General features: G+C 45.1%; 1 protein-coding gene across 3 annotated transcripts in view; it reads right to left on the reverse strand.

Annotated features, from left to right (window-relative positions):
- Positions 1 to 13,125, reverse strand: part of invs (inversin) — a 351,132-nt gene that overhangs the window by 102,902 nt on the left and 235,105 nt on the right. For all 3 annotated transcript variants that reach the window (XM_068004896.1, XM_068004906.1, XM_068004888.1), the window contains one exon: positions 5,833 to 5,939. In XM_068004896.1, coding sequence (XP_067860997.1) covers positions 5,833 to 5,939 — 107 coding nt within the window. The remainder of the gene's footprint in view (positions 1 to 5,832; positions 5,940 to 13,125) is intronic.

Here is a 13,125-nt window from a genome sequence, read left to right on the forward strand (position 1 = left end):
GGAAAAAAAACTTTTATCAGCAACTGACACTCCCTTTATATGCCTACAAGAGCCGGACAATACACCCATTTTATATGGATGTAATGCTGTGGGCCCGAAATTGCGAGATTCAGCATGGGACATAATTGCAATAATTATATTATTTAAATGAAACACATGCATGCCTCATGGGCTTCTGACTATTGGCGCTGAGTATTGTCAGTGCACTGTTGGCTGCAGTGGTACATAGCCAAAGAGACCATGCAAACAGTGTAGAACATGCAGGGAATTTCCTACTCTCAGCAAATGTAAACAAAAAAAACAAATCAAAAAAACATAAAATTTTACAGAGGTATGTCCACTGCAGACTAGCACATGATGATTCAATAAACATTTTGTTATAATTTATACTTTTTTTACATTTTTGTCCTCCCCACCTATCCTTGTCACACTGAAAAGGCAGACTTCAGCATACCCTTAGCAAGATTCTCAGTTACTTATAAGGAGAGACCAGGTGTTTTTTTAAGTTCCACAGTGCTAACAGGTAAAGAGCATTTCTAACAGTTTTATTGTTTGTCTTGTATATGAATCAGAATCATACCGCACAGGAGGCCATTCAGCCCATTGTGCCTATGCTGGCCCTTTGAAAGAGCCATCCAATTAGTCCCATTCCCTGTTCTTTCCCCATAGCCCTGCAAATTTTTCCCCTTCAAGTATGTTTCCAATTCTGTTTCAGGCAGTGCATATGGGAGTGATCAAAGTAAATCATGGAAAACAGAGCAGTCTAAGACTCAAGCATCTTGGGAAGGAGGGGGAGAAAGAAAGAACTTGCATTTATATTGCGCCTTTCATGACCTCAGGATGTCCCAAAGCGCTTTACAGCCAATTAAGTATTTTTAAAGTGGATTCATTGTTGTAATGCAGGGAAACAAAGCAGCCAATTTGTGCGCAGCAAGGTCCAAAAAACAGCAAACAGATTATCTGTTTTAGTGATGTTGGTTGAGGGATAAATATTGGCCAGGACACTCCAATACTCTTCTTCGAATAGTGCCACAGGATCTTTTACATCCACCTGAGAGAGTAGACGGGGCCTCAGTTTAATGTCTCATCCAAAAGACGGCATCTGCGCTGGACTGTCAGCCTAGATTATAAGCTCAAGCCTCTGGAGTGGGACTTGAACTTTCTGACTCAGAGGAGAGAGTGCTACCACTGAGCCAAGGCTGACACTTGTCAGGGATGAGGCAGAGTCTGGGAGTGAGGTCATTTGTAATTATTAGGGCAGATTGCATGAAGCACTACCTATCTCAGTGTTATCACAAGTATGTATGATAAATATCACATCACAAACATCCCTAACAACAAATGTATCCCTATCAGGTTGGAGATCCACAGGCATTATATAAATAACATAGTATGGTATTACTTCATGAAGTGTACAATAAATAAAATCTGCTAACTGGAAGGTTAATTAATTCTACTGGTTTTTTATTGCAAGCTAATTTAATATGTTTTATTCTGCACACATTAAAGCTTGTCCCCCTTCCTCTTCCTGTTATTTACACTAATTAAGAAACAGTCAGTAGATAGCTGTGCAGTCAAACCAGCCACGTAGGATTGGCAGACAGTACTACTTACAAATGCAGAAAGGCTTAGTTGTTGTTAATGGAGTAGGTGCAAACATGACTTTGAAATCCTGCTTTAGGGGACAGTACTAATATAGTCAGATTCCAGAACACGGTGATGAATGTGGGAAACAAAAGTTGTGCAAATTTTGCAGGCAGTTTGACAAGATTAAGTGGATTGATTGGTAGCTAAGTGCGGAAACCTGAATCTAGAACAAAACCAAGGGAGGAGATAAGCAACTTGTGCCGGTTTCCGGTGTGATATAGGCAGTGCAATGCAAAGGCATGTCTAAAGACATCGGCCCGAGATTCAATTGAAATTGGGCCTAGGGCGTCATCTGCATGAAACCGGTGAGCTGCAGACGCCAATCGAGCATCCTGATGCAGCTAGCTGGTTGGGGCCTTTGGGTGCTGAGCCTGTCAGCTTTTAACCCCAAAATGAGCTTTTGACCCTAAGTCCTCTCCATCACAAAGACTGCCTACTTCCACCTCCATAACATCACCAGTCTCCGCCCCGCCTCAGCTTATCTGCTGCTGAAACCCTCATTCATGATTTTCTTACCTCCAGACTCGACTTTCCTGGCTGGCCTCTCCTTACACCCTCCATATACTTGAGCTCATCCAAAACTCTGCTACTCGTATTCTAACCTGCACCAAGTCACCTCACCCATCACTCCAGTGCTCTCTGATCTACATTGGTTCACAGTTCACCAACGCCTCAAATTTTAAATTCTCATCCTTGTGTTCGTGGCCTCTCCTCCTCCTTCTCTCTGTAACCTCCACCAACCCTACAACCCTCCAAGAACTCTGCATTCTTCCAACTCTGGACTCTTGTGCACACCCACTCTCTGCGCCCCACTACTGGCAGCCATGCCTTCAGCTGTCTAGGCCTTAGGCTCTGGATTTCCCTCCCTAAACCTCGACGCCCCCACCTCTCTCTGTTCCTTTAAGACCGTCCTTAAAACTTACCTCTTTGATTAAGTTTTTAGTCACCTGTCCTAATATCTCCTTCTTTGGCTCGGGGTCAATTTTTGTCTTATTATGCTTCTGTGAAGTGTCTTAGAATGTTTTCAAGGAGGTAGATAGAAACATGGATGTTACCAAAAACATACACAGATTTCAAGGATAATGGAACATAGAAACATAGAAAATAGGAGCAGGAGTAGGCCATTTGGCCCTTCGAGCCTGCTCTGCCATTCAATATGATCATGGCTGATCCTTTATCTCAACACCATATTCCCGCTCTCTCCCCATACCACTTGATGCCTTTTGTGTCTAGAAATCTATCTAGCTCTTTCTTAAATATATTCAGTGATTTGGCCTCCACAGCCTTCTGTGGTAGAGAATTCGACAGGTTCACCACCCACTGAGTGAAAAATTTCTCCTCATCTCAGTCCTAAATGTCCTACCCGTATCCTGAGACTGTGACCCTTCGTTCTGGACCTCCCCAGCCAGGGAAAACATCCTCCCTGCATCCAGTCTGTCTAGCCCTGTCAGAATTTTATATGTTTCAATGAGATCCCCTCGCATTCTTCTAAACTCGAGTGAATACAGGCCGAGTCGACCCAATCTCCCCTCATACAACAGTCCTGCCATCCCAGGAATCAGTCTGGTGAACCTTCACTGCACTTCATCTATGGCATGTATATCCTTTCTTAGGTAAGGAGACCAAAACTGTACACAATACTCCAGGTGCGGTCTCACCAAGGCCCTGTATAACTGCAGTAAGACATCCTTGCTCCTGTACTCAAATCCTCTTGCAATGAAGGCCAACATACCATATGCCTTCCTAACTGCTTGCTGCACCTGCATGTTTGCTTTCAGTGACTGGTGTACAAGGACACCCAGGTCCCTTTGTACATCAACATTTCTCAATCTATCACCATTTAAATAATACTCTGCCTTTCTGTTTTTCCTTCCGAAGTGGATAACTTCACATTTATCCACATTATACTGCATCTGCCATGTATTTGCCCACTCACTCAACTTGTCCAAATCGCCTTGACAGCCTCCTCACAACTCATGATCCCACCAAGTCTTGTGTCATCAGCAAACTTGGAAATATTACATTTGGTTCCCTCATCCAAATCATTGATATTTATTGTGAATAGATGGGGCCCAAGCACTGATCCCTGCTGTACCCCACAAGTCACTGCCTGTCTCCCCGAAAAAGACCCATTTATTCCTACTCTCTGGTTCCTGATTTTCCAATTTTCAATCCATGCCAGTATGTTACCCCCAATCCCATGTGCTTTAATTTTGCACACCAACCTCTTATGTGGGACTTTATCAAAGGCCTTCTGAAAATCCAAATAAACCACATCCACTGGTTCTTCCTTATCTATTCTACCAGTTACATCCTCAAAAAACTCCAGTAGGTTTGTCAAACATGATTTCCCTTTCATAATCCATGTTGACTTTGTCTAATCTCGTTGATATTTTCTAAGTGTCCTGTTATCACATCCTTTATAATAGACTCTAGCATTTTCCCTACTACTGATATTAGGCTAATCGGTCTGTAGTTCCCTGTTTTCTCTCCCTCCTTTTTTAAATAGTGGGGTTACATTTGCCACCCTCCAATCTCCAGGAGCTGTTCCATAATCTATAGAATTTTGGAAGATGACAACTAATGCATCCACTATTTCCATGGCTACCTCTTTTAGTACTCTGGGATGCAGATTATCAGGTCCTGGAGATTCATTGGCTTTCAGACCCATTAATTTCTCCAGCACTTTTTTTTTTAACCAATGCTAATTTCCTTTAATTCCTCCTTCTCACGAGTCCCTTGGTTCCCTCGTATTTCTGGGAAATTATTTGTATCCTCTTCCGTGAAGACAGAACCAAAGTATTTGTTTAATTGCTCTGCCATTTCCCTGCTCCCCATTATAAATTCTCCCGTTTCTGACTGTAAGGGACCTACATTTGTCTTCACTAATCTTTTTCTTTTTACATACTTGTAGAAGCTTTTACAGTCCACTTTCATGTTCCTTGCAAGTTTACTCTCGTACTCTATTTTTCCCCTCAATCAATCTCTTGGTCCTTTTTTGTTGAATTCTAAACTGCTCCCAATCCTCAGGCTTGCTACTTTTTCTGGCAACTTTATATGACTCCTCTTTGGATCTAATACTATCCTTAATTTCTTTTGTTAGCCATGGTTGGGCCGCTTTTCCTTTTGTGTTTTTGCGCCAGAAAGGTATGTATAATTGTTGCAATTCATGCATTCGTTCCTTAAATGTTAGCCATTGCCTATCCACTGTCATGCCTTTTAATGAAGTTTCCCAATCTATCATAGCCAACTCACTACTCATATCTTCGTATTTTCCTTTGTTTAGATTTAGGACCCTAGTTTCGAATTGGACTACTTCACTTTCCATCTTAATGAAGAATTCTATCATGTTATGGTCACTCTTCCCTAAAGGACCCCGCACAACAAGATTATTAATTAACCCCTTCTCGTTGCACAATACCCAATCTAGGATAGCCAGTTGCCTGGTTGGCTCCTCAACGTACTGGTCTAAAAAAACATTCGTACACACTCCAGGAATTCATCCTCCACAGTATTATTGCTAATTTGTTTTGGCCAGTCTATATGCAGATTAAAGTCACCCATGATTACTGTATTACCCTTGAAGGTACTCTCAAAGGCTTTGGGAGTTGAGACTCACCTATGAGAGTAACCTAAGATAAGGGAGTCAAGAAATCAAGAATTAGAAAGGTAGAAAAGTCCCTAACTGCCCCCTCTATCATTCCCCAAATGAGGCACTTTAACCCCAAAATCAGAAATGCACCCCTACTAGACCAGTGTGACATTCCCATTTCCCGTACATGGCATCTCTGAAGCAGAATGCCAAATAACAGAAATTTATGAGTAATTTTATGTTGTGGACCTACACCCACTAGGAACTTGGTTCAAAATGCCTCAAAGTTATTTCACAAATAACCTTGCCAGCCAGCTGAGAAAGGAATAATTTATTCTGCCAATATGACCTGGATTTAAATGCTGATTTGAGACTGAAGGATAGTGTGCTAAACTAATGCATCATCCTGTCTCTCAAATGAATTATAGGAGTGTCTGTCTAACTCTCCCTTCAAAATGCCAAGACTCGAAGCATCAATAAGGTGTTATTCTGTTACACGGGTCAACGTTTAAAAATGACTGAAATCATTAAGCGACTGAGTTTGTGATAGACTGTAAGTCAAGCCAAGTTGAGTAAGAGCTTTCATACATTACCTCTCTTCATTGGTCTCCATATGATTAGGAAAGGCATTGTAGCCCAACAAAAGCTTAACAGCATCCAGGTAACCATTGTTGCAGGACCAATGTAGTGCTGTCCGTCCCTGTAATAAAAGACAAGAGCAAGCTATTATCTATGAAGCAGAGGCACGTTTCGTGCTTTACTCATCAACGTAAGTGATTTTATTGCTTCTTAATCTTTTCTTCATGGTAACCACATGGTAACCCTACACTTTGAATCATTTGTTTTGATGCAAATTTTCCTCTTTATTGCACCTGGGGAATGCTCAGTTCCCAAGTACTGTGAAGAGGTAATGGGGGTGGAGACCTATTACGTTGCGTCTCTGCCCACACAACACTGCTCCGGGACTTCTGGGGCTTCCTCAAAATAACGTAACTGGGCCTGCACCAGGAGCAGGCTCAGCATAAACAATGTAAAGAGGCAGAAAAGGGAGTTCCCAGCCTCCCTCTCACGTTCACTTCTCTGCACTCGTGGGCAGCCAAATAAACTTGGTATTGGGGCTTTCACGAGGACACTCCATATTCGCCTGATGCTGGCAGCCGGGGACATAGCTGCTGGGCTCTCAGGCCTGCAGCTTCACTCTTGTTGTCATCCCAATCACAACACAAAGCCCTACCAGGAAGCTGGCCTGTACCACAAGTGTGCCCAGGCCTTGCAAATCAAGTGCACTCTTCTCCTCACAGGTGCCAATGAGACCTAGAGAGGAAATTCCAACCTATTATCTCCACTTTAGCATGCTATTCAGATTGCTTCTTATAAAATGAATTATTATTAAAGTAACTGCTTAATAGCTGTTACATCATTCACTACAAACATAGCATAAAATAATTAATCATTATAAGTTTTTTTTACCTAAAAATAGAAATATTGATACACATCCCCCAATCTATGCTTGAGCTCTCCAAAAGCCACAAAATATTTCCCCGGTCGTTGCTACTTTTAATGTGGCTGTTGTAAAGCGCATGAATGCAAAGTGGAATGACCTGGTCTTTACCTTCTGGTGAGTACAGATACCTCTACAAAACACTGTGCATGTGTATGCATTTGTGTGTGCATTCGCACATGTGTTTATATATTTAGATTGTAAAACAGACTGTATAGTTATACAACACTGGTTGATCTCGCATGGCATTGAGTTTGAGGATATGCTGTTTTCTAACGTCAGCCTACTAAGGCCCGAAAGCATCCATCAATTTGCTCTCAACACAGTCTGAGGTATCCACACCCTCAAAATTGAGTTTCTATTCCTTTCTCCCCCCTCATTGCTAAACAGGGTCTCTCTTCCCCCATCTTCCTCAACAGTATCTTTCCTCCTCTTTTCAAAAGGGTGTCCTCCAGTCAATCATAGAATCATAGAAAATTTACGGCACAGAAGGCCATTCGGCCCATCGTGTCAATGCTGGCTGAGAAACGAGCCACCCAGCCTAATCCCACTTTCCCACATTTGGTCCGTAGCCCTGCAGGTCACGGCTCTTCAGGTGCACATCCAGGTATTTTTTAAATGAGTTGAGGGTTTCTGACTCTACCACCCTCTCAGGCAGTGAGTTCCAGACCCCCACCATTCACTGGGTGAAAAAAGTTTTCCTCATTTCCATTCTAATCCTTCTACCAATCACTTTAAATCTATGCCCCCTGGTTATTGACCCCTCCGCTAAGGGAAATGGGTCCTTCCTATCCACTCTATCTAGGCCCCTCATAATTTTGTGCACCTCAATCAAATCTCCCTTCAGCCTCCTCTACTCCAAGGAAAACAACCCCAGCCTATCTAATCCATCATCATAGCTAAAATTCTCCAGTCCTGGCAACATCCTCGTAAATCTCCTCTGCACCCTATCTAGTGCAATTACATCCTTCCTGTAATGTGGTGACCAGAACTGTACACAGTACTCAAGCTGTGGCCTAACTAGTGTTTAATACAGTTCCAGCATAACGTCCCTGCTTTCATATTCTATGCCTCGGCTAATAAAGGAAAGCATTCCATATGCCTTCTTAACCACCTTATCTACCTGTCCTGTTACCTTCAGGGATCTGTGGACATGCACGCCAAGGTCCCTCACTTCCTCTACACCTCTCATTATCCTCCCATTTATTGTGTATTCCCTTGCCTAGTTTGCTCTCCCAAAATGCATTACCTCACATTTCTCTGGATTGAACTCCATTTGCCACTTTTCTGCCCATCTGACCAGTCCATTGATATCTTCCTGCAATCGACAGCTTTCCTCCTCACTATCAACCACACGGCCGATCTTTGTGTCATCCGTAAATTTCTTAATCATGCCCCCTACGTTTAAGTCTAAATCGTTAATGTATACCACAAAAAGCAAAGGACCTAGTACCGAGCCCTGTGGCACCCCACTGGAAACAGACTTCCAGTTGCAAAAACACCCTTCAACCATTACCCTTTGCTTCCTGCCACTGAGCCAATTTTGGATCCAATTTGCTACATTCCCTTGGATCGCAAGGGCCTTTACTTTTTTTGACCAATCTGCCATGTGGGACCTTGTCAAAAGCCTTGTTAAAATCCATGTAGACTACATCAATTGCGCTACCCTCATCGATCCGCCTTGTCACCTCCTCGACAAAATCAATCAAGTTAGTCAGACACGACCTCCCCTGAACAAATCTGTGCTGACTGTCCATGATTAGTCCATGCCTTTCTAAGTGACAGTTTATCCTGTCTCTCAGAATTGATTCCAATAGTTTGCCCACCACCGAGGTTAGGCTGACTGGCCTGTAATTACTCGGTCTATCCTTCGCTCCCTTTTTAAACAACAGTATAATGTTAGCAGTCCTCCAATCCTCTGGCACTACGCCTGTATCCATTGAAGTTTGGAAAATGATTGTTAAAGCATCCGTTATTTCCTCCCGGGCCTCTTTAAACAGCCTGGGATACATTTCATCTGGCCCTGGTGACTAATCCACTTTCAAAGATGCTAATCCCCTTAATACTTCCTCTTTCACTATGTTTATCCCATCCAATATATATATATATTTTTTTATTCGTTCACGGGATGTGGGCGTCGCTGGCAAGGCCGGCATTTATTGCCCATCCCTAATTGCCCTCGAGAAGGTGGTGGTGAGCCGCCTTCTTGAACCGCTGCAGTCCGTGTGGTGACGGTTCTCCCACAGTGCTGTTAGGAAGGGAGTTCCAGGATTTTGACCCAGCGACAATGAAGGAACGGCGATATATTTCCAAGTCGGGATGGTGTGTGACTTGGAGGGGAACGTGCAGGTGGTGTTGTTCCCATGCGCCTGCTGCTCTTGTCCTTCTAGGTGGTAGAGGTCGCGGGTTTGGGAGGTGCTGTCGAAGAAGCCTTGGCGAGTTGCTGCAGTGCATCCTGTGGATGGTGCACACTGCAGCCACAGTGCGCCGGTGGTGAAGGGAGTGAATGTTTAGGGTGGTGGATGGGGTGCCAATCAAGCGGGCTGCTTTATCTTGGATGGTGTCGAGCTTCTTGAGTGTTGTTGGAGCTGCACTCATCCAGGCAAGTGGAGAGTATTCCATCACACTCCTGACTTGTGCCTTGTAGATGGTGGAAAGGCTTTGGGGAGTCAGGAGGTGAGTCACTCGCCGCAGAATACCCAGCCTCAGACCTGTTCTCGTAGCCACAGTATTTATATGGCTGGTCCAGTTAAGTTTCTGGTCAATGGTGACCCCCAGGATGTTGATGGTGGGGGATTCGGCGATGGTAATGCCGTTGAATGTCAAGGGGAGGTGGTTAGACTCTCTCTTGTTGGAGATGGTCATTGCCTGGCACTTATCTGGCGCGAATGTTACTTGCCACTTATGAGCCCAAGCCTGGATGTTGTCCAGGTCTTGCTGCATGCAGGCTCGGACTGCTTCATTATCTGAGGGGTTGCGAATGGAACTGAAAACTGTGCAGTCATCAGCGAACATCCCCATTTCTGACCTTATGATGGAGGGAAGGTCATTGATGAAGCAGCTGAAGATGGTTGGGCCAAGGACACTGCCCTGAGGAACTCCTGCAGCAATGCCCTGGGGCTGAGATGATTGGCCTGCAACAACCACTACCATCTTCCTTTGTGCTAGGTATGACTCCAGCCACTGGAGAGTTTTCCCCTTGATTCCCATTGACTTCAATTTTACTAGGGCTCCTTGGTGCCACACTCGGTCAAATGCTGCCTTGATGTCAAGGGCAGTCACTCTCACCTCACCTCTGGAATTCAGCTCTTTTGTCCATGTTTGGACCAAGGCTGTAATGAGGTCTGGAGCCGAGTGGTCCTGGCGGAACCCAAACTGAGCATCGGTGAGCAGGTTATTGGTGAGTAAGTGCCGCTTGATAGCACTGTCGACGACACCTTCCATCACTTTGCTGATGATTGAGAGTAGACTGATGGGGCGGTAATTGGCCGGATTGGATTTGTCCTGCTTTTTGTGGACAGGACATACCTGGGCAATTTTCCACATTGTCGGGTAGATGCCAGTGTTGTAGCTGTACTGGAACAGCTTGGCTCGAGGCGCAGCTAGTTCTGGAGCACAAGTCTTCAGCACTACAGCTGGGATGTTGTCGGGGCCCATAGCCTTTGCTGTATCCAGTGCACTCAGCCGTTTCTTGATATCACGTGGAGTGAATCGAATTGGCCGAAGACTGGCTTCCGTGATGGTGGGGATATCGGGAGGAGGCTGAGATGGATCATCCACTCGGCACTTCTGGCTGAAGATGGTTGCAAACGCTTCAGCCTTGTCTTTTGCACTCACGTGCTGGACTCCGCCATCATTGAGAATGGGGATGTTTGCAGAGCCTCCTCCTCCCATTAGTTGTTTAATTGTCCACCACCATTCACGACTGGATGTGGCAGGACTGCAGAGCTTTGATCTGATCCGTTGGTTGTGGAATCGCTTAGCTCTGTCTATAGCATGTTGCTTCCGCTGTTTAGCATGCATGTAGTCCTGAGTTGTAGCTTCACCAGGTTGGCACCTCATTTTTAGGTACGCCTGGTGCTGCTCCTGGCATGCTCTTCTACACTCCTCATTGAACCAGGGTTGATCCCCTGGCTTGTTGGTAATGGTAGAGTGAGGAATATGCCGGGCCATGAGATTACAGATTGTGCTGGAATACAATTCTGCTGCTGCTTATGGCCCACAGCGCCTCATGGATGCCCAGTTTTGAGCTGCTAGATCTGTTCTGAATCTATCCCATTTAGCACGGTGGTAGTGCCACACAATACGTTGGATGGTGTCCTCAGTGCGAAGACGGGACTTCATCTCCACGAGGACTGTGCGGTGGTCACTCCTACCAATACTGTCATGGACAGATGCATTTGCGACTGGTAGATTGGTGAGGACGAGGTCAAGTAAGTTTTTCCCTCGTGTTGGTTCGCTCACCACCTGCCGCAGGCCCAGTCTAGCAGCTATGTCCTTCAGGACTCGGCCAGCTCGGTCAGTAGTGGTGCTACCGAGCCACTCTTGGTGATGGACATTGAAGTCCCCCACCCAGAGTACATTTTGTGCCCTTGCTACCCTCAGTGCTTCCTCCAAGTGGTGCTCAACATGGAGGAGGACTGATTCATCAGCTGAGGGAGGACGGTAGGTGGTAATCAGCAGGAGGTTTCCTTGCCCATGTTTGACCTGATGCCATGAGATTTCATGGGGTCCAGAGTCAATGTTGAGGACTCCGAGGGCCACTCCCTCCTGACTGTATATCACTGTACCGCCACCTCTGGTGGGTCTGTCCTGCCGGATAGAGGATTGGCTAACTAACAGAAAACAAAGAGTTGGGATAAAAGGGTCATTTTCAAAATGGCAATCTGTAATTAGTGGGGTGCCGCAGGGATCAGTGCTGGGGCCTCAACTATTTACAATATATATCAATGACTTGGATGAAGGAACAGAGTATCGTGTGGCCAAATTTGCTGATGATACATAGATCGGTGGAAAAGCAAGTTGCAATGAGGACACAAAGTGTCTGCAAAGGGATATTGACAGGTTAAGCGAATGGGCAAAAATTTGGCAGATGGAATATAATGTGGGAAAATCAGCAGGAGGTTTCCTTGCCCATGTTTGACCTGATGCCATGAGATTTCATGGGGTCCAGAGTCAATGTTGAGGACTCCCAGGGCCACTCTCTCCTGACTGTATTTCACTGTACCGCTACCTCTGGTGGGTCTGTCCTGCCGGTGGGACAGGACATACCCAGGGATGGTGATGGAAGAGTCTGGGACGTTGGCTGAAAGATATGATTCTGTGAGTATGGCTATGTCAGGCTGTTGCTTGACTAGTCTGTGGGACAGCTCTCCCAATTTTGGCACAAGTCCCCAGATGTTAGTAAGGAGGACCTTGCAGGGTCGACTGGGCTTGGTGTTTTGCCGTTGTCGTGTCCGGTGCCGGGTGGTCCGTCCGGTTTTATTCTTATTATGACTTTTTGTAGCGAGATTTTTACAACTGAGTGGCTTGCTAGGCCATTTCAGAGGGCAATTAAGAATCAACCACATTGCTGTGGGTCTGGAGTCACATATAGGCCAGACCGGGTAAGGGCGGCAGGCTTCCTTCCCTAAAGGACATTAGTGAACCAGATGGGTTTTTACGACAATCCGGTAGTTTCATGGCCATCATTACTGATACTCGTATTTTAATTCCAGATTTTTATTTAATTAATTGAATTTAATTAATTAATTGAATTTAAATTCGCCAGCTGCCGTGGCGGGATTTGAACTCATGACTTTGGATTTTAGTCCAGGCCTCTGGATTACTAGCCCAGTAACATAACCACTATGCTCCTCCTCCTCCTTAACTTCAATAGGTTGTCTCATTCCACCCCCACAATGTATCTTTCACTCTCTCCTCAGCCTCCCTCCACTCCACAAGATGTCTGTCTAGCTCATCCCCTACCAATCTCTCCCTGCCCCAACAGGATGCCACTCTGTCTGCGCCTTCATCCAAATCCCCAGCTGGACTCTCTCTCTCTTCCTTTATTCTGCATTCACTCTTTCCCTAGTTCCACAGTTTCTGTAATATTTTCCTTCTTTGGGTGTCAGTTTTTCTCAGTCTCTCTTTCTAATATTTTCTCTCTCCCTTATTTTGTCCTCCCTATATATCCGCAATTTCTGTACACGACCTATCTGTCTATGATGCCTGTCCTCGCCGACTTCCCTCTCTTTCCCTCCGTGCAATGAATTCAATATCCTCAACCTCATTTAGAATTCTCACTCCACCCTACATCTGCAGCCTGCTCCAGCTCTTTGTCATAGTTCATACCATCCACTCTTCAGAATCTGGACCGCTGTGCAGCTTGCCCCCTCTCCCCAAT

The sequence above is a fragment of the Heptranchias perlo genome, chromosome 2, assembly GCF_035084215.1.
Source record: "Heptranchias perlo isolate sHepPer1 chromosome 2, sHepPer1.hap1, whole genome shotgun sequence".
Lineage (NCBI taxonomy): Eukaryota > Metazoa > Chordata > Chondrichthyes > Hexanchiformes > Hexanchidae > Heptranchias > Heptranchias perlo.